At 46.7% G+C, this 22,783-nt stretch overlaps 1 protein-coding gene across 1 annotated transcript in view; it reads right to left on the bottom strand.

Moving 5' to 3' along the window:
• The window catches only part of LOC146782623 (NXPE family member 3-like), a 232,598-nt gene extending 210,244 nt beyond the window's left edge, over positions 1-22,354 (bottom strand). The window contains exon 1 of the mRNA XM_085640078.1: positions 22,120-22,354. Within this exon, the coding sequence (XP_085496204.1) occupies positions 22,120-22,332 (213 nt within the window). The 5' untranslated portion in view covers positions 22,333-22,354. The remainder of the gene's footprint in view (positions 1-22,119) is intronic.
• Between the last annotated feature and the right edge of the window lie 429 nt (positions 22,355-22,783).

Raw genomic sequence — 22,783 nt, 5'->3', positions numbered from 1 at the left:
AACCTATGGTCTTTTCAGTGAATATATATATATATATATATTCACAGAAAAAACCATAGGTTTCAGGCACGTTATAGTTAGGAATTAGCATTTAAAAAACCTCAGAAATTCACTGAAAAAACCATAGGTTTCAGGGGTGTTATAGTTAGCTGGACTTTTCACTTGTACAAAACCATTGAAATTCCCCCGTTATGGTTAGTTCAGCTAACTATAACTCGCGCGCCCGCAATGCACTGCTGATAACGTCACATATTACATCACTCATGACATGGTCAGTGACATCACTCATGACATCACTGATGACATCTCAAATGACATCACTGATGACATCACTGATTACATCATCCAGTGAATGTGTGTTTTTCTGAAAATTAAATATGTTTTATATATGTATATCTCAAGGTCGATGGAAGAATAAATGGGTATATAAGTGTCTAAATGGATGATTTGTTTTTGAAAAATTGATTGTGTAACTGACTGATTAAGTGTATCATAGTGAATACATGGCTTAGTGAGTAATGTTTAAATATGTAAATATCTGTATCAGTCTCTCACTTTGTGTATAAGTGGCTGCATGGGTTGGTGAGTAGCTACATGGGTGTCTATATAGGTTATTAGTTGGTTTTTTGAGTATCAGTCTGAGTGTCTGCATGGTTCGGTGGGGGGTATTACGTAGTGCATAGGTGCATGAATGAGTGATTCACTCTTTGTATGTGTTGAACACAGCATGTGTGCAGGACTGTATGGGTGGATGAGTGTGTGTATGGGTGTGTTAGTGAGTGAATGACTGTCTCAATAGTGTCTTTATGAGTAACTACATATGTTTTAAACTAGTATATGTGACTATTGGTGTATATATGTGAGTATATGTGAGAGTGAGAGATTGAAAGAGTTCCTGTATGAATAAGTATGTGTTTCTATAAGTGATTGTTTAAAAGACTAAGTATGTGTAAGTTTCCGTAGAAGTAAGTGTGGTGGTGTGTGTATAACTGTATATGCAAGTAAATGTATGTTTGATTCTTTATTAGCATGAGTGACTATGTGTGTGAGTAACTCTATGGATGAGTGGCATTGTGTAACAGGATGTATAGGTGCATGAGTACATATGATGAGTGAGTACATGTATGAGTGACTGTATAGGACTGTTGGTGAATGAGTGGATGTGTATGTGGATCTTAGAATTACTGAAGAGGTTGTTGTAACTGGTATTGGTATGTCCATTGTTTTGAAAAGTTTAGTCTCTATTTTTGAATGTGTGTATCAAAGGTTATATTAGGGTGAGAGGAGGTCTGCCACTCTATCACAAGGATGATGTCATCAGTGATGTCATCAGTGATGTCATTTGAGATGTCATCAGTGATGTCATGAGTGATGTCACTGACCATGTCATGAGTGATGTAATATGTGACGTCATCAGCAGTGCATTGCGGGCGCGCGAGTTATAGTTAGCTGAACTAACTATAACGGGGGAATTTCAATGGTTTTGTACAAGTGAAAAGTCCAGCTAACTATAACACCCCTGAAACCTATGGTTTTTTCAGTGAATTTCTGAGGTTTTTTAAATGCTAATTCCTAACTATAACGTGCCTGAAACCTATGGTTTTTTCTGTGAATTTCAAAGGTTTTTTAAATGCTAATTTCTAACTATGCCTACAGAGATAGGACATGTGAAGAAAGAAGAAAAAATGCACAGAAAGAAACAAAAGAAGTGCAGAAAGAAGCAACAGAAGTCCTCAAATACGAAGATAAGTGCAGGAAGAAGGATAACGTGCAGAAAGAACAAAAAGAAGAGCAGAAAGAAGCCTTGTTGCAAAATCATCCTGTACCCTCAACTTTTTCAGACGGATACTGGTGGTAACTGAGTCTGACTAGCCAGTCCTAGAGCCAGTGCTATGTTAAAAGACACTTAGAATACAGTGAAAACACCTACATACACTAGGGAACATTATGCGTTGGGGTCCCCCTGTGATTAGCATGACCTCCTCTGTAAGCCCCTAGTACATAATAGGGCATGGGGATTAAAACTACCTCTTAAAACAGGCCACAGGGCGTTTTTGCACACGTTAACTCAGGCCCCGTCCCCTCCCTTCACCACTGTGTAAACACGCCCTGTGTTCATTTTTAGTTGGGAGATTAAGTTCATTTGAATCCTGAGGGTCCCTAGGGTCCAACTAGCCCACTAGGTACCTCCAGTAAATGCCACAGAGCTGTGTTGCAGAGAGGTGTAAAAAGTGGCACGGCCTGGACCACCTCCTTGCAATGCAGCTCAGTGGCGCTTACTGGAAGCACTTGGTGGGCTAGTTAGCCCCCAGGGGCCCTCAGTATTGAAGGGAAATTATATCCCCAATTTAAAACGTGCCATAGTGCGTGTTTGCACACGTCACCTCAGGCCCCGTCCCCTCCCTTCACCACTGTGTAAACGCGCCCTGTGGCTGTTCTAAGTTGAGAGATTAAGTCCCCTTGAATCCTAAGGGTCCCTAGGGTCAAACTAGACCACTAGGTACCTCCAGTAAGCGCCACAGAGCTGCGTTGCAGAGAGGTGTAAAAAGGGGCTTGGCCTCAGAACACCTGTCTGCAGCGCAGCTCCCTGGCGCATACTGGAGATGCCTGTTGGGGGCGCGTTTGCAGAGTGCTGCACGGAGGGGGCATGGCCTCCGGCACGATGCCAGTCTTTTATTTATTTTAATTTTTTAAGAAGGGGGGCTGTGTGGTTCCCCTTCTTATTCTAATTTATTGGCCCTGATGACCCCATCCCCCAGGGCCTGTCTCCTAATTATATTTTTTTGAGCCCAATCCCTAGGGCCGGCCACTGTTTTTTATTATTTTAAAAAAATATTTATTTATAGACACACCTAGGACATGCTGGACAAACCGTACGTACCTATCACCATGACGATTTGCGGGATATTCATTAAAAGGCGACTATGCATGCAATGAATCCACGTGGAATGTATTTACACTACTAGTGAAGCTCTGACATGTCTGATGCCCTACCGTGCCTAATCCCGGTAGACACCCTTGTCGTTTATTTATACAAACATGGGTAGCTATTGACGGGCACATTTAATACACATGCACACCAAGCCATTCAAAGGGGATTCGACAAAAATTCGACCAAAACTATGCAAGAAACCCCCCTCACGGTTAATAAAACACACATCCACTGCCGGATGTGTAATACTTTTTATTTTACTCTCTGGAAAGGGGACGAACATCACTTGAGAGTCACAGCGCGCTCCTGACAGAGCCCAATGCTGTGTTACACCCACCATTGCCTGCCGAGTGCCACACACCTCTGTGTTGTATTCCACTAGCTAGTGCATATGCTATGACACTCTCTAGCCCATGTGCACTGTAACACCACCCCGTGAATATGTCATAACACACTTGTCTTCGCACGGGTTATATTGCCCCATCTAACGTGCCTTCCTCGATGCCTATGTTATAACGCACAGTGCTATGCCATACATATTACAATCTGCGATCCATATCTGTGTCACAGTGCATATGCAACGTTACACTCCCCAGCACATATTTTATATTACAACTTTAGAGACTAGTTAGGTTACACAACACTGCCCTGTGCATATTACACTCCAAGGCACATATCGCATAGTACGCGCTAGTGCCTGTGCTATCTCGCGCTCTCCAATGAATCTGTCATTGCGCACAATGTATTGCATATTATATTTCACGCCCGGTTCATCTTATATCACACTTTTTGGTGCATAGTTTATACCATACACTATATCTAGTTTTCATTTTCAATCGTGCTCTCAGGACTATGTTCTATATAACACTGTGTTCACCTACCCTTTTCACGGGCATTACATTTTGCGATAGGGGGTGGAGGGTCAGGCGGTGTTTCTGCCAAGTGAGCCCGGAGTCACAGTCACAAACGCCCTCTTCTTCCTGAATAAAAGTGAGATTATGCTGCATACTTGTTCATATTTTAAGTAGTTCGCACAGACTCAATGTTTTAAAAACAATAAAGTTCCTAATACCCGCCTTCTCTGAACAGTTAGCTTGCTGCCCCATCCCCCTCCTCCCTATCCTCTGTTGTGTGAATCCATGGAATAGCCTCCTCCCTCCTGCCATGCATGGTCTGATGTGCTGCCACTGCCCTCAATTTAGTATGATGTACCAGTCCACTCCTCCTGCCCTCCATTGCCCAATTCTATGCCCCATCATTGACCTCCTGCTTAAACTCTGTGCTTAGCTTGCTGCCCCTATTCTCCTTCCCCCTGCCCTCCGATGTCTTTGTGCATGCCCCTGCTCCATCCTTTTTGCCCACCATGTCCCATGGACCTGCCACTCCTATCTACTCTGAGTGTTCTGTTGAGCTGCCACTCCCCTCCCACCTGCCTAGCATTGTCAGATGACTGTAACCTGTCCCTGCCACCTCCACCCTGCCTGTCCACATGCCATGCCCCTATCCTCTTCCTCCTGTCCTACATGGTCCATTGTACTGCCACACCCTTCTGCCCTCCCTAGTCTGTTGTGCTGCAACTGCTCCTCCTGCCTGCCCCGTGTGGTCTGTTGTGAGGTCCCTTCCCCTGAACTTTCTTGTCTGTGCACAGGTCCTGACCCTCCCTTCTATCCTCCATCGTCCTTTGTGCATGCCCCTGCACCCTCCTTCTTGCCCATCATAGCCATTGGTCTTCTGTGCTGCCATGGCCCCTCCCACCTTCCCTGTGTGGTCAGTTAGCTGCCCCTGACCCCCTCCCACCTTCCCTCCATGGTCTGTGTGTATGCCATCACAGTCTCACTGTTGCTCTTCATGGTGTGTCTTGCTTCTAGTGCCCATCCTGCCTGACCTCCATGGCTATCTTGCTGCTCCTGCCCTGCCCCCTTGCCCCCAGCCCTCTGTTTACATGTGAAGACCCCTACTCCCTCCCTCCTGGCTTGTCTGTTCCATTGTAATGCCCCTGATCCGTCCCTACTGCCCTTTATGGTCTGTAATGCTGCAGCTTTCTCTCCTGTCTGTCCATTATGGTCAGCTAGCTACCATTGCCTCTTGCCCCTCTGTTCTCTGTTGTCCATGTGCATGGTCCTGTCCCCTCCCTCTTGCTTTCTATGGATTGTTGTGCTGCACTCCCGTCCTGCATGCCCTGTGTAGTGTATTGTGCTGCTGCAAACCCTGATGCCTGCCCTGCAGGGTCAGTTTGGTGCACCTCTCCATGTCCCTCTTGTCCTCTGTTATCCAAGTCCATGTCCCTATCCCATTTCCTTCCATGATCCAATGTACCATACTTGCGAACATTTTGAACTTGGTAAGAGGGAGATTTTGAAAAAAAACTGGGGTATTGATTTTCCCCTTTGAGTTACATTGAAAAAGAGGATATTGTAGACAGGAGACAGATCAAATAAAGCCCATTTGAGCTTAAAAACATTGGACGTTTCCTGGCTGAATCGGGTCTGTTGGCATGTATGGTTGTACTACCATTGCCTCTTCCTTCTGCCCACAATGGTCTATTACATTGCCACAGCCTTGAAGGAGGGTAGATTTTGTATCACAGGGGGCCCCTGGCCCGTTCTGTCCACACCTGAAGTATGAGACCCTTGTCCTTGCCCTGCCAGCCGCATTTGTAGGCCGTATTAAATTGACCAGCGGGTCCTGTGTTGCTATATAATTATCCTGAGACATCCTTACCACTCAGCCAGCATAAAACCCCTGTGTAGGCCCTTCTGTTCAATATGTAGGCCTCTTTGTTAAATTGACCATAGCTCTGCAATTTTAGTGTATAGCAGTCTGAAGGCGGGTCTGCGAGGCCTTCTGCTCCAAACTAGTAGCCCCCACCCTACCCGAGTGCTCCGTGCTCGGTATCAAAGTTCAACATCCCACTGAAGCTGTCGACATACAGTAGGCTGCATCCTGGACTGGTACTTGCTTCCTGGGCAGGTTTCCCGCTTTTAAGGAAGTGGCAACCGCAGAGCGTCAAGTTAGGAGAACTGAGGAGATTTTGTACATGAATATATTGAATTCCCGTACAATACCCATTATTTTCTGCTTGCTCTATGGAACTTACGATAAGCGATTGGCCTGAGAGACTGACCTTTTCACCCAGTCCATTGTCAGCATTAAGTGGGTAAATGACGAAATGTCTGGTAAAATCTGCAGACGAAGCTTTTGGGTAGCATACGTAGGTAGATGTAGCGTGCAAAGGAGCCCACAAAATGATATAAAAAGGGAGCACCCACAGATATCGACGGACTACCTCGCCGTCTGTATGTAGGTTAACAGGCTGTGCAGGTTTTCCCCAAGAGCTGGGAGCTCTTGTCTTCCTTTGCTTAAAATGTCTTGCTCTGCTTTGCTTGAAGTATCTTATTCTATTTTACCTATATGAAATGTCATGTTATGTTTAACCATTGTTCTCTTTACTTTTGCATTTAAAAGATTTTGTATTGTAATTGCAGGAATGCTTGCTCTAAGAGTAAACGTGAGTGTTCCTAGGTAACATTTTCCTTGGTGTAACTTGTTTCTCATGATGCATTTATAGATGTGTTTTCTCTCTCTCTCTGTCAGTACATTAATTGAGATACAGAGAATATCATGACAGCTGTATGATTATCTGGATTCTGTATTTTGTACTTTATGTCTCTATTCTGCGGTTTCTTTGAAGTTGTATCTTCTCATTAAACTGCCATTGTATTCTGCCACCAATTCCATGTCTCATATGTCTGTTTTCTTCATTTTTGGAGCAAGCGTTCCTAGGCACCCCGGCTCAAATTAAGGTGCCCCTTTTGTCCCTGACTCACTCTCCTGCTCAGTTCTGTGGTGGCTCCCGGGGCTCTGGGGACCGCCTCTAGCTTCCTTGACCCGTAATAGATCTTCCCTCCAACAGCCTCTCTTGCAAGTCCTGTATTGTTGGTTTGTTGCCCCTGCCCCCCTTTCCACTGCCCTCCATAGTCTGTTGTGCTTCCACGGCCCTTCCTGCCTGCTCAGTGTGGTTAAATTGTTGCCTTTTCACTCTCCTACCTGCCTTCAATTTTCAGAGTCCGTGCCCCTGGCCTTTGCCTCTCAACAGTATCCCAATGAACAACTAGATTGCTAACATTCTATATTTATTACAAAAGTGTGGAACGCCTGACATCATCTTGATGTAATCAAAACTGTAATACCTAGAGCATTTCCTTTAGAAATTACATATATGAGAGGGTCTTATTGGCATCAAAATTATGGTTAGTGCTCTAAAAGACTAAAATAAGGACATTTTGTCTGAGTTTTCAAATAGCGACAAAGCACTTTTAAATTATTTGTTATCTTTATGTTTTTTTATCCAGTTGACCACTTGATTAAATGTTGCACTTAGGGGAGAGGATGTGGTGTTACTTCCAGAACTGCAGACTTTGCAACTGGGGAACCAGGTTGAAGTTTCTGCTTCAGCTCGACATTCTGTGATTCTGGTCAAATCACTTAGTCTCCCCATGTCTACAACCAAAATGAATATGTGCTTGTGTGATGTAACCAATGCTCATGTAAAGCACTCCAATACCTGACAAGTCTGCACTATATAACACTGCAAAAACACTAAATAATAAGTGTTTTGCACACTTCTGTCATTGGGCTATATTTGGGCTACATCTGGGTGATTTTGGGCTACATTTGGGCTCTTTTGTCTCCGGTGGCCATCTTGGGAGATTTATTTGTTATGAAGTTTCCTAATTTCCTCATGTACTGCAGTCTCCTCAGTAGGAAATGCTTTCAGTTTTTTACGTTGATTCCATCATGAAGGTATTCAGATATGTCACACATTTGCCATAAATTCTGAATGTTAGCACTCTAGTTGCTCATTAGATCACTGTAGTAAAACTACTGTTCACCATGGAAGTCTGCTCCTGGTATTAAAAGTGCATGTTTCAGTCTGCATGTCAGAATTTTTTAATGAAATAGAAGAGGATTTGAGAAGTCACTCAAAATGTGCCCTCATTTTCTTTCTTCAGCATTAATGATAATTTCTATGGCAAAATGAACCCCCTCATTGTGTTCCTTTTTAAATTAAATGTTTTAAGTGTTACCAGTTTATTCCAATCAAGATGGCTTCAGGTGTGCCATACTTTTGTCATAATGAAGACAGTAAGCGCTCTAGTTGTTTTTAGGAACATTCTGGGACATTCTGTCATTGGGCTATACTTGGGCTACATCTGGGTGATATTTGGGCTACATTTGGGCTCTTTTGTCTCTGGTGGCCATCTTGGGAGACTTATTTGTTATGAAGTTTCCTAATTTCCTCATTTACTGCAGTCTCCTCAGTAGGAAATACTTTCAGTTTTTTACTTTGATTCCATCAAGAAGGCATTCAGATGTGTCACACATTTGCCATAAATTCAGAATGTTAGCACTCCTTTTGCTCATTAGATCACTGTAGTAAAGCTACTGCTCACCAGGGAAAACTGCTGCTGGTATTGAAAGTTCATGTTTCAGTCTGCATGTCAGAATTTTTTAATGAAATAGAAGAGGATTTGAGAAGTCACTCAGAATGTGCCCTAATTTTTCTTTCTGCAGCACTAATCATACTTTTTATGGAAAAATGAACCCCCTCATTTTGTTCCTTTTGAAATTAAATGTTTTAAGAGTTACCACTTTATTCCAAGCAAGATGGCTTCAGGTGTGCCATACGTTTATCATAGGTAGGACTGTTAGCGCTCTAGTAGTTCTTTGGAACACTCTGGGAAGCTGCAGTAGAACACAAAGGAATCAACTGACAGTCTCTGCCCTTGTTGGATGTACATGTTTTACTGAGAATGTCAGACTTCATTCTCACATGACTGAGAAAGATAATGTGAATTTACAGAAAATAAGCTCTCAGTTTAGCTTATAGATCACCTTCCAAACCTCTGTGGTAAAAGCATGAGAAAATATTTTTCTCTCAATCATGATATCCCAGCAGAAGGCTTTTTCACATGGTGAAATCACCTTAGAACATATTACAATTCCTAAAATGAGTATGGTACCATCAACAAATGATTTATAATGTAACTAAAGTCTTAAAACCTTCTATTAACTGCAATGCTTTTTAATGAGGTGCTATCATGTATATTGGTCCCAAGATGGCTGCCAACACTTCTTGGATGAAGTGCTGACAGCCAATCAGATCTCAGGATGAGATGTGTGGTTAGGCTCCGCCCACATATATATATGCTTTTAAATGCTATTTTCTCAGGAAATACTGAACAGATTTACACCAGACCTGCAAAAGGCACTTCCTTGACCTGAGGACTACCTCTCTGCCAAATTTCAAGTAAATCTGTTCAGCCGTTCGGGCTGTAGCCCTGTCTAAAGGTCCTATGGAAAAATGCATGGGAAAAACACGTTTTGGGACCCCCCTTTTATCTCAGCCCCCGCTTGACGAATCCCCCCGAGACTTTCAGGGTAGGAGCGGAGCGTAGCGCCCCACCTATTTTGAAAAATTCGCGAGGATTCGTCGACCGGCGCCAAAGTTATTCAAAATAGAATGTTGCGGATTTCCTATGGAAAAGGGGTCCTAACTATAACTACCTACTGGCGACCGCCAGTAGGTAATATATATATATATATATATATTCAAAAACTCTCCAAATGTGCAGTCGCGCACAAAGACAGGAACTGACAACTTAGATTGCCGGTGCTCGAAATTAGAATTTATTAAATCAAGATAAGTGCACAGCTCATTTATATATATATATATATATTGTAATCCAATCCTGGCAGCGGCGAACAGAAGCCGCATATTGTTGCCTATGTCAGTATCTAGATCGCGCAAAGGGTAGATGGGCATGAATAAAAGTATGCTGTATGTACAGCGAGACTAAATGTGCACGTTGGCCATAAAAAGACGCAAAATAAACAATAGTGCCCAAGTGGGCTATGATTGCGTAAGGCTCAACTCCCTCTTTGTCAGGAATTAAAGTAACTACTAAGGCAAGTAGGCACTATACGTAGCAATAGAGAACATGATGTCACAATGGTGGAATGCTCTTATTTGAGTGGAAAAAGGGTGACAAGAAAATAAGTAAAAGGAAAATAAAATGTGAATGTGACCTAACGTTACAGAGTCTGGACTAGGAGCGGGACAGGCAGCAGGCAACATGTTATAAATGTACAGTTAGTGCTTCATTCGCATTCATTCCATTAGGAATTTTGGAATAGTAGAGGGTGATGTAATGGGATTCCAGCCTTCAAAGGGTGAGTTGTCTGTTATCTCCCCTGGGGTTTTTGGGGACGGTGTCCACCACATAGAATGAAAGATCTTGCGCCTTACCACTATGGGCAGTGTTGATATGTCGGGCGACAGGGTAGGCAGGGTCATTGTTGGTGATTGCCCTGAGGTTTTGCAAAATGCGGACATGGACTGGGTGGATGGTGCTACCCACGTATACCTTCCCACATGTGCATGACAGGACGTACACCGCAAAATCTGATTTACATGTATAGCTACCTCTGATGACATAAGGGGATTGTCTGAAAGGCAGTTGAACCTCCTTGGTGGTATATATGAAGCCCTAAGACGTAATAGGACATTTAGTCCTATTTCTATTTCTGTGACCGTGTCCCGGTGTTTCATTCTAAAAATCTGGTCACCCTATCTTACATCACCATGTGACCTCTGCAATGCAAAAGAACGGCCAGTCAAGTTCAATAGTTCTGTTTCTCTTTTCCCTTCCCCTAATTTGCTGTTGACTACTTATTGCCATTGTGGCGGCTGCCATTGAGGAAACTGACTGATCCACACTATGCTTTGAGATGCAATGCTGGTGTGATTGTTACCATGCATTTTCCTTGTATGTTATGATAATATTGAAGAGTAAAACTAATAAAAATATATTTTTGAAAAACACAGTAGCGCTGTGTGTGAGAGGTACTATATCTGAACAACCTTTACACACCTACGCTAGACCTAATATAACTAAACTATCCAGGGAAGTTTCCATCTCCAATCAAAAATCCAAAATCCGGGAAGAAGGGACAACATACAGTCTTGCCGTTGACTGTGTAAATATTACCTAGCAGAAATCTGGGTAAATGCCAACACTGCCTGCAAGCACAATTGCCAGCTCTCATTTTTGGTGCTATTTCACTTGTTTTTGTTTGTCAATATACAGGTGAAAGCTTGGTCTCCTGTCGAACTCGATATCAGCGGAGTCTCCCATCCTCACCCTCTAGGTCTCTTCAGACTCTCCAATATCCCCTCCTTTTCATAGAGCTTTGAAACGACCTTAGTGTAACATAAGCCCAGACAAGCAACCAGCATGACCTATGAGATCACCTTTCTCGATTATCGGTTTTGTTAAATCCTTCTCTTATTTCTGCTGCTGCTGCACTCAATAGATGTTCTGGGGTAGGTGATTTGTTAAACAAACCCACTGGGACATATCTTTCCCAAAGTTGTACACTGCTTCAAGTCGCTGTCTAGTCTATTCCTGCTGGTTCAGGTCCACTTGAAAGCTTTGCAGGGAGCATGACCGGGACAGATGTGTTCATGGACCTGATTTTATATGTCCAAACCTCAGTTGGCCTTCTCAGCTTTTCTTTTAATGTCGAAAAAAGGTGTTCTCCATTATATTATAAATATCACGAAATTCTGTAAATGACTGAATACGTCCCATTTAAAAGTTGTTGTATAATTAGATATAAAAAATATCGTAACTCATTCGTTGAGTGCTTTCTATGGAGGGCACATCATTTGTTTTCAAAGATTGGCCCTCCACTGTTCTCATTCCGCTCTAAATCTTGGCTTGTCAGTAATTTTCCACGAGTCAGTTGTGTCTGGTGGCGTCGGTGCCCTACCCTTTGTGTCTGTGTAACATTCCCCTGGGTGAGAGTCCTGCGAAAGGGCTGCATGTGTTTTCCAATTGCGGTGGATTTCTCTGATCGCTAGTGATGCTGTCTGCTGCCCAGGGGTGTTCACCATGTTTTATCGCTGCTTCTTGTCTGGAGGCTACCACCCAGCCCACCGTCCTCGCGTGGCCGAGGCTGATGCGCTGTGAAGTCATTGAGAGGTCAGAACATGGGCGGGAGGAGGAGATATAAATAGATAGTATCTGTCTGTTACATAATGTCGGCCTTTGAAGAGCCGTGCTCCGGTCACGCAGTATGTGCAGACCTGACCCTTTGTGCACACTCATAGGACTACGTTATCTCCCAAATGCTGGCCTCTGGAGGCGAAGAGGCTAGGCCACCATCTCACGGCTTTCTAGGCCTCATAGCCCACTCCTGTGCTTACGATAGATAGCAAGTAGAGCAAACAGTAACTTCCTGTGTATGCAAATGCACTCGAGTCTGTATTAAAAGACCTGTCCCGAGTGGGTGAATCATCGCTTTAGAGGAGTGAAGATGGAGTTTCACAAATGGAAAAAACCCCTGTTGGTAAACGAAATTAATTAAGCAAGACTCTGATGCGTAAAAATGAAGAAAACAAAACGAGGAAGTAGCAATCTTTGAGTCCACCTCTTTACCCTACTATTATATAGGTGGGGTACAACTGGGACATCAAATCGGAGCATGAAGATAACTGCCGCTAAGGTGCGGGACAGGCAGTTTTCTTGGTAGTGTCTGAAACAAGAGTGCTAAAAAGAAGGGAAACAAGAGGGAGATGGGTAAAGAGAAAGACAAGCACGCGCACTGAAAGTTTAAAACAAGCTGCGAGACGCGCTCCGTGGTAGGGGAGGGGGAGGGGCATTGAAGCGAGGCACGCGCGTTTGGCCGAGCGAGAGAACAGCCAATGGCGCCTCTGCTCGTGCCTGTGCGTGTAACCGCACACTGCATGCCACACAAAGCTGTGGTCGGACTTTGAAAACTCCACTCCTAAATGTCTCGCCAGAACAGCACATGCGCTGGCTCAGGCGAGACCTAAAAAACAACCACAGATAGTTCCAGGTAGATCACCAGTTTGCATTAACCCCGGTTCCACAAGTTTCTCCCAATACAGTTAGAGAGTTCCCAGAAAGTCCTGCCGGTTTTGTTGGTCTCTACGATCGGACGCTAAAGTGCCACAGAGCTTAAAGGTACGACTATAGCCTACAGGCCCCTACCCCCTAATAACTACATAAGGAAAGATAAAAACAAAGAATAACCACAATAACCAACACTCCATCCAAGTCCGCCAGAAAAATTGTTAATGTTTTTGCATCCTCAATGGGCAACGCAAGAAGAAAACAGTACCTTAGGTTTCAGACCGATAATCTCATGGCCATATCATCAGATCCTCTCTCAAGTCTTGGATGAAAGAGGGGTGGCCCTGCCCTGCCTCTTTCTGGCAATGACGGGCAAGAACGGGCCCACCCTTGGCCCGGGCACCACCCGCGTTTGTCCCGCGCCGCGAGTGATGAGACTCGCTTTTGAGTCCCCAGCAGCAAACAACAGAGTCTGAGTCCCCTGAGAGAGATACCTGTCTAATGGCTGAACAGCACAATGTGAAATCAGCAAACCTGGGATCAATAGTGACTTTCCCACTTGACCAAATAGCGGAATTCTAGGCAATGGCATTGTCATCAGGGTGGGAGGGGATTGTGGAGAGGGCACAGGTGCTTCTAAATTCATGTTAAAAAACTATCACTTCTAATAAATGCCAGTCAATGCAGTAATATAACGAAATTGACGTAGAAGGGTGAAATACTGCATGTTAAACGTACACATTGCTTTCCGAATTTCCGAGTCGTTATCATATTCGTATGCGCTGTTTGATGCATGGTTTACATTCATGCCAAACAGTTGCACGGTTCGGCTCGGCTCGTGCTCGATCGTGGAGCCAAGCCATTGCCCTTGCTCAAGCTACAGCTGTTAATGTATTGGCTCCCCCACCTCTATAACACCCCTTTTGTTTTTGCAAAAACAATTTTTATTGCATTTTTCAGGTACAATTACCTTTCGTTAATTACCATCATGCCAAGGGACATATCCGACTTCCAGAAATCAATGTGGTATATGATCTAAGTCGCTGCCATCCAGATATTCTTTACCCATCAGCACTCCTATATGCATATAACCTCTATAACACCCCTACCCAAAGAAGAGGGCAGGAAACTTCCCGCCCACACGCCCCCTCGCCAGATATACAGCCCCCTTGAGCGCAGAACCGAATCCACAGAGCCGGTGGGACACAGAGCACCCTGAAGAGATGATGAAGAGGAAGATGGCCGCCTGGGGCACAAGCACCTGAGATATGTACTTTGTACATACAGGCCAACATTTCAGAAGAGCGAAGTGGGAGATATTTTGTTAGAAAAAATCGGGAGAATGGGGCCTTGAATCGGGTTACTGTCATGTGTGGGCTTTGGAAGTGTGCTGCTGCAGGATCGGACATTTGAAACACAAATACACAATTTTGTCTTACTTTTCAGAAGCATGGAGCGAGATGGCAGGCAGAGAGAGGGTGATGCAAGTGTTGGGCCCTGACCTGGCAGGTTGCTGGCAGTGCATACACCAACCCCCACCCCCTTCCCCCTGTGTGTGGCAGCCCAGGCTGAAACAGCTTCCCGGGCACGCACACAGCCGCCCCCGAGTACTTCACAGGTCTTTAAAAGACCATTCTCTTGTTAATGAGGCTTTGTTGGTTTTTCACCCCTTCTAGAGCCCCCGCATCGCATCGCCACTGACTATTGCTGGAAGAATTAGCACCTTACACAATACCAAGCCCTGTCAGCTAATAACGGCCGCACTGCGCCCATTCCAGGAACCGTACCATATTTGTGCATCTGCATTACTAGAAAAACAGCCAACAATCGTCGTATGTGGTGGTAATTGTTGGCCGCAGTTTTTATTACATAATCACACTTGTACAACTCCCCCTGACACCCCTTGGAGGCCGGGGTCATAAATCGTTGTCACACATTATTACACATGTGATGTCACGCATTGTCAGCTGGACATCATAAATCATGGGCCATAAATCATTATGCATCATAAATCATTCTGCCACAATTGGCCCTTACTTTGTTGCCATAAATCACTCTGCCTGATCCCCATAAATCAGCAGCCCTACATCATGGGTCGTAAATCATTGGTCATAAATCATTCTGTCACAAGCCATCATAATTTCGTTGTCATAAATCATTTTGCCTGCACATCATAAATCATGGGTCATAAATCATGGGTCATAAATCACCGGTAGGCCATAAATCATTCTGTCACAATCTGTCATCATTCGGCTGTCATAAATCATTCTGCATGAGCATCATAAATCATCAGCCATAAATCATCGGTTGGCCATAAATCACTGGTTTGTCTTTATGCTCATTTGCAACTCCTAGGGTCGTAAATCACCCTGACAGCTCATAGATTGTTCTTTGTTGTTTACCACGCCCCTTTGCGTGTGGGGGGTAGCCTTTTCCCTGGAGTTAGGCCCCCAACTCGCTACCTTGTTAGTCTCTTTTGTGCCCCACCTTCTGGCGGGGGCTGGGCTGCGAGCGCCGTCTCCGTTTGCTACCCCGATTTCGTCAGGCGCACTCACCCTGCCGTGCAGCATCCCAAAGTGAGTGGCCCTCCTTCTACACACCGCCCTGTTGGTGTGCTCCCATACAATACCAATACACTTGTTGTTTCCGCAGTTTAGATTTGCAATCTCTGTGCGCTCTTGTTGCGCGGGGGCAGTTCCTCACCCGGAGTTAGGCCTCAACTCGCTACCTTGTTAAGACTGTTTTGTGCCCTGCCACCTGGCAGGGGCTGGGCTGCGAGCGCCGTCTCCGTTACCTGCCCCAGTTGTTGGCCAACTCACCCTGCCGTGCGGCATCCCAAAGTGAGTGGCCCTATTCACACACACCGTCTATCGGTGTGTCTCCATATCCAACCCTTGTACCCGTAGTTCCTTTGGTTTTCGTCAGCACTGCGACGCTGCTGCTCCCTAGGTGTGGGTGGGTGGGATTCGAAAGTCGTTGGCGCCGCTCCCCCAGCTCCCATGATATGCAAGTGGGCTGCCACAGGGGGGAGCGTCGTCTTATATCTTCCCTTCCTATTGTTCTTGGAAGGGAGAGGGCGGGGGCCTCAGGGCATTCCGCCCTGCGGCGCTTCCCGCTGTTGAGAACCAGTTCCTGTTCCTTGTCGGGCTCTGGCGGCCATTATGGCGCCGGCCATCGAGCCCCCTGCGGGGGCGGCCTCTGCAATAACGGCCGCACTGCGCCCATTCCAGGAACCGTACCATATTTGTGCATCTGCATTACTAGAAAAACAGCCAACAATCGTCGTATGTGGTGGTAATTGTTGGCCGCAGTTTTTATTACATAATCACACTTGTACAACTCCCCCTGACACCCCTTGGAGGCCGGGGTCATAAATCGTTGTCACACATTATTACACATGTGATGTCACGCATTGTCAGCTGGACATCATAAATCATGGGCCATAAATCATTATGCATCATAAATCATTCTGCCACAATTGGCCCTTACTTTGTTGCCATAAATCACTCTGCCTGATCCCCATAAATCAGCAGCCCTACATCATGGGTCGTAAATCATTGGTCATAAATCATTCTGTCACAAGCCATCATAATTTCGTTGTCATAAATCATTTTGCCTGCACATCATAAATCATGGGTCATAAATCATGGGTCATAAATCACCGGTAGGCCATAATTCATTCTGTCACAATCTGTCATCATTCGGCTGTCATAAATCATTCTGCATGAGCATCATAAATCATCAGCCATAAATCATCGGTTGGCCATAAATCACTGGTTTGTCTTTTTGCTCCTTTGCAACTCCTAGGGTCATAAATCACCCTGACAGCTCATAGATTGTTCTTTGTTGTTTACCACGCCCCTTTGCGTGTGGGGGGCAGCCTTTTCCCTGGAGTTAGGCCCCCAACTCGCTACCTTGTTAGTCTCTTTTGTGCCCTACCTTCTGGCGGGGGCTGGGCTGCGAGCACCGTCTCCGTTTGCTACCCCGATTTCGTCAGGCGCACTCACCCTGCCGTGCGGCATCCCAAAGTGAGTGGCCCTCCTTCTACACACCGCCCTGTTGGTGTGCTCCCATACAATACCAATACACTTGTTGTTTCCGCCACGCCGCCAGGGAGGCTTACGTCTTCCTGCGGCTCCCCCCACATCTGGTCAGCTCCGACGGCAATCTTCCCACAAACGCAATGATGCGCTCTGCTCCGTCTTTGCCGTTAGTGCCCTGGCACACTTGCATCTTACTTCGATGTCTGACAGTGCTGTCTCCACCCGCAATGGGTCATACCTCTCGTGGCTGACGTCCGGTAGGCTCTGATGGCAATCTTCAATCCACACGCCATGGTGCTCTGCTCCTTCCTCGCCATTTTTGAGGCGGGACGCTTGCGTCCTGTTCGGAGTCTTACAGCGCTGTCTCCTCTCACCATGGGCCAATCATGAAAACAAAATTGGGAGACAGTCAGCTACAGTTTGTGGTGGCATGATACAATATACATTGCTCACATCCCATCCTCTACTTCACCCCTGCTCCTGGCAGGCTCTTCCGGTAAGCACCTCTACACCATGACCTCTACCTCTCCCAGGCTCCGCTACTTCGGTTTACGGTGACTACTGGATGGGTCGGTTTACGGTACTCTGGATGGGTCGGGGGGGGGGCCTCAGTGGAATCTCCAAGAGGAGTTTTGTAATCTTTTACTCAGCTGACTTCTGCTGTACCGCTAGGTCACCGCTCACCCCCGTGTAATGTACTTACTATTCAGCTGGTCCTCTGGGTATAGACCACCGCGCTGTTACACCTGAAGTGTAATGTGTTACCCGCACTAAACTGTTTCCGCGGCACCGCCTTTGTGTTCTGCGCTAAAGTACTGCGACTAAACTTGCGAGGCTATGCCGCAATACACCGGTGTATTACTGCTTTCCATGTTTGGACTAGCCAATCTCTCCCAAGGAGACACAATCCCTTTCGGTAAACACAGGACCTATTACTCCTGCTCTGAATTTTTTTTTTTTTTTTTTTTAAACAACCCGGACACTTGCCAGAAATGTGGAGCACAAATACCAATATGAATGACAATTCGGTAATTCCGTGCACTACACCTTAACTTCGCACTTGGCTGTCTTCATTAATATCCAGTCAACAGGATTGGATCAAATGTGAAGAGCGTGTATGCTGCTTGCTCATGTCCACACAACCATCCGGTAATTCATTGTTGTGTGGTCTTTGCAGCAGGCATGCTAACCCGAGGCGCTGCGTGCCGTGACTCAAAACAAACTGATCTTATTCCTTGGGGGTGAAATCACGAGTTGACATCCCACTGTTTTTTGGGTTTTTTTGTTTTGTCCCCGTGAACCAGGTTATTAACAGAAGGTTGCCTTTGTCAAGCTCAACTGGTTTACCGCTAACCCTTCCTTCTTCCTAAATTTTTTATTGGATATTTTTGGCTTAAACTTAGTATGCGCGCCCAATTTAATGCAATGTTTTCCAAACATTATCCATGTCACATTCTTGAAGTGCATTTGCTTCTTTAAATTACCGGATTCCACTTTACAACACAACTGTGTATTATGTTGTGGTACTTTCACGTCGGACATTTTCTTTACATCCAGTCCACTGAACTGTGGGAGGATGAAATACCGAGTAGGCCCTGCCAGGGGGTGCAGGGAACATAACCTTCGTATTTCTATGAGCTCCTCAATGCGGTACAATGGGCGACCTTTGCGCAACGTGCCAGACCACCCTGGGCACTACTTAGCTTGCAGATGGCCCTACCCAAAGGCGGCAATCGGTAGATCGTGCTCCTCGAACCTAAGAACGTGCTAATGCCACTTACCCAAGGGAAGTCATTCTTTATATTATGAAATAAAGCCTGCTTTTTCAACCCCCATCCACTACAAGCCCATTTTCAGAGCGCTTACGGGGGCACCAGTTGCGTTAAAGGCAGACACTTTCATTTTTTGTTTGACACAAGTGATTTAATTGCATTTCCAGAATAAATACATGGCGATCCTAAAAAGCTAGGAATGGTATATCAAGTCACTGCCGGGATTTGAACCCCTGACCATCAAGTGTGTCGCACAGGTCTTAGCAGCAGGCGTTTTAACCAAATCAAGCCACTGCTGGGATAACCATTTGAGCTAACTGTTAAGGTCCTCCCATATTAAATTTAATAACGCAAACGATATAATAAATATTTCCCCGCTAGAATATTTGGACCTATACGCCCTTACTCCATTATTCCATTATTGTGGCCTTTGCCTCGATACTTCCGAGGGCACGAATCGCAGTTCACCGGAGCACCCAACTACCTTCCACCAGGGCATGTCCGTTTCGTTTTTTTTGTTTTTTTTTATATCACAGGTCACACGGACCTGTTTTCTCGGCTCCGATTTGGGTTAAGGGCTTCATCCCGGAAAGGCTGTTGAGCCGCCACGCGCCCTCTTTCTCCTTGGCCGTTTTTTTTTTGTTTTTTTTTAAAGCGACCGGCCCTCACTGTCTTTCTTCGAAGACCGGATGTGCATCCGGCGCTGGGACTTGAACCTGGGTCCCCCGTTTCAAAGCAGAAACTTGCGCGGGTGTTTTTAAGCTTGCAACTTTGTGCTTGTTTTCATTTTAAATGTAGAGAGTTAACCTTGATCGCTACTCGGTACTTAATACGATGGTACATCACAGATAGCTCTATTACTTATGACAAATTAGGAACATGTATCGGGCCGGAGCATAATATATATATATTTTTTTTTTTTTAAAGTTGTAAGGGTATCAGATGTGTTGGTCGCCCCCCGACCCTACCCCCGCCGGGATGCGCTGTACCTACCCCCTTCAGCAACCTTGATGACAGGCCCGCCATGCCTGCGTCCCGGCGCCCGGAATGCACTTGATGGGGGGGGATGTTGAAGTGAAGACACAGGCCCGATCACCGAGCAACACAACAGTTGTGCTCCGCTAATTGCAGTAGCAACCATCCGAGCGCACTCATTCACCGCTATACACTAGACTCTGGGCGCATATCTAGCGCTCTGGAGGGCATGCCTTTCCTTTTGCCACAAAGCGGCTCAAGCCGCCAGCGAAAACCGGAGATAGAAACTCTTCTGCGTTTTTTTTTTTTTTTTTTGTGGCTATTTGTATAGCGTGACTCGACCTGACGGTATCGGCGCGCGTTACATAGCACCGTATTTACATTACACATTCCGGCACATTTACATTACACATTCCGGCACGGGTAGAATAAGTGATTTGCCGAGGATCACCAGGTGAGGACGCGACCTCGGGGCTCGAATTCTGCCATCTTAGCAGCGGCAGCGCCGCTGGCGGGTCGCACCCTCTCCTCGCTTTGATTCCCCTCCAGTCCTACTCCTGCTATGCAGTCGGGATGCGCCTACCCGCACGTCTTTGGCACTCATCCCTGCCAGCGGTGGGTAAAGGGGGGGGGGATTGGTAAACCTGCAATGCATCGTTTGTTCTATTTCTAGGCTACCTTAAAGTGAGGAAGGGGCACCCGCTGCGGTGGCGGCGTTTGTGGAGCACATAACAGCCCTCCGCTCGCTGAGCCACCATCCTATAGTAACGCCACATTTGCCTACACTTACATAGCTCGCACATCGCCATTGCGCTATAAAAAAAAAAAAAAAAAAGGCAGGGCAGGACAACTTATTACAACATTGCCATGGTGACCGGCAGAGACGCCGCCACTCCTCACGAGCCCTTACCCTGCCATCGCTTCCGGCGCTGCAAGCCTCGTCATACTGCCTGGGGAGCTGGGGGCTGTGCCCGCGTGTCTCGGCTTCGGTCCATTCCGACCCGACCTTCTGTGCCCCGGCAGGGGTGGGGACACTTCGGGCATGTCGTCCTCCGACACCTGGCACCTCCTGTGGCGGCTGGGTTCACTGTTCTCTCCTGCTGGTTTGAATCCTTCATCGCCTGGGTCCTGATGGTGGATACCGCAGCTGCTCCTACAATCCCAAGGCCGAGTTGAAATCTTCCCATCGAAAGTCGTTGGCGCCACTCCCCCAGCTCCCATGATATGCAAGTGGGCTGCCACAGGGGGGAGCGTCGTCTTATATCTCCCCTTCTTATTGTTCTTGGAGGGGAGAGGGCGGGGGCCTCAGGGCATTCCGCCCTGCGGCGCTTCCCGCTGGTGAGAACCAGTTCCTGTTCCTTGTCGGGCTCTGGCGGCCATTATGGCGCCGGCCCTCGAGCCCCCTGCGGGGGCGGCCTCTGCAAAACCCCGAGGAATCGGGATTCTAGATGCGTGAATCGGGAGGTGGGAGACTAGCCTTGAAATAGGTAGTCTCCTGCCTGAATCGGGAGGGTTGGCATCAGGCGCGCAACACCCATTGGACTCAAAAGGCTTCAGCACCCCCCTCCCCCCCCTCGTGTGTGGCAGCCCGGGATGAGACACCTTCCCGGGCAAAAAAGCAGCCGCACCCGAGCACTTCACAGGTCTTTAAAAGACCATTTGCATGTTAATGAGGCCTCGCTGTTGTTTCACCCCTTGTAAGAGCCCCTGCAGCTCCACTCTGCCTATTGCTTAAAGTTCAGCCCCCCGAAATTTTTGCTCAGCCCCCCCCGAAATTTGGCTCTAGTTGCGCCTCTGGTTGGCATGTCTGTTTGTATGCTTTTGTAACCTGCACACAACATGTCACTTTTTCCTTTTGTAAAGTATCGTTTGCTACCTCTTGTATTTTGCTTGCTCTTGATACTTGCACAATTGTCACTATTGCCTCATGTAAGGTAACGTTTGCTTTTGTAACATGTTCACTTGTAATTTTCTCCTCATGTATCATTACTGTTCCTGTTGTGAAGCGCACTGACACTATCGGGTAAAGTCCGCGCTATATAAAAACGCATAAAATAAATAAATACAAATAAATATATGGTCCACGGGTACCCACATAGGACACAAAGTGGACGGTTGAAAGGAACCTTCCCCCCTCCCCCCCCCCCCCTCCCGTGGGGCATGGAGCGTCACAGAGCAGCAGCGAGGAGCCGCAGAACCACTTAAGCACAGGGAGCCCCCGCTGAAACGCCCACGAGGGTCTGTTGTATAAATATTCACAGGAAAATGAATAATTAAGTTTCTTTTTTATTAAGCACCTGTATCCGCCCCTCCCTGATGTATAGAGTTCAACTGTCATACGGGCAACTTCCTGAGGTAGGAAGCCAGTGTGCCTCATGGTTCTTTCCGGCTGGGAGGCTGTAGGGAGCAATGAACGGGGGGGCAAGGGTGTGGGGAGCTCTGGCGACTGGACTCACCGGCAGCAGGAAGCAGAACGCCATCCACAGGACGAGGTACCAGGGGGTCGCTTTGAAGAGGCGAGCCATGCTGGGCGCGCGAGCGGCGAGTGAGGGTGACGGTGACACCAAAGATAAACAGCTGCGCGCGCCACGGTCAGACACCCCGCGCGGCTGCCTCCCGGAACAAGACTGGCAGCGCCTCGAGGTGTGAGACACGGAGATAAGTGTCATTGCTGCCTCGACACCAAGTGTCGCTCGCAGCCCTGACTGCAGGGAACTAAAGCCAACACCGCACCCATTGAAGAAGAGAACTCACGGCACAGCCCCCATTAAAAGTGCAGCAGCCCTGCAGACAAGTGCAACCCCGGCTACCATTAAAAGCGGAGTAGCCCGCACAGAGCCCCCAGTCCTGCCCCCGTTAATAGTAAAGCAGTCCCGCTGAGAAGAGTCACTTTTGCCCCCGTTAAAAAATGTTTCAGCTCTTCTGAGTACTCTCAGTACAGCCGCATTAAAACTGTAGCAATTCTTATTATACCCTTGAGCCGACAAGCTGAGCCCCCCCCACCCCTTAAGTATGGAAAACAAGCCCCCCCTCCCGCACCACAGGAGCTGCGGGGGTGTCCTTTACCCCAGTGCCCTGAAAGTGCAGCTACAGTGCAGTGTCCATGCTGAGAAGGGAGAG

Source organism: Triturus cristatus, chromosome 12, assembly GCF_964204655.1.
Source record: "Triturus cristatus chromosome 12, aTriCri1.1, whole genome shotgun sequence".
NCBI classification, from domain to species: Eukaryota; Metazoa; Chordata; class Amphibia; order Caudata; family Salamandridae; genus Triturus; species Triturus cristatus.
Note: the sequence above shows the minus strand (reverse complement) of the source record. Positions and strands in the feature narration are given on the sequence as shown.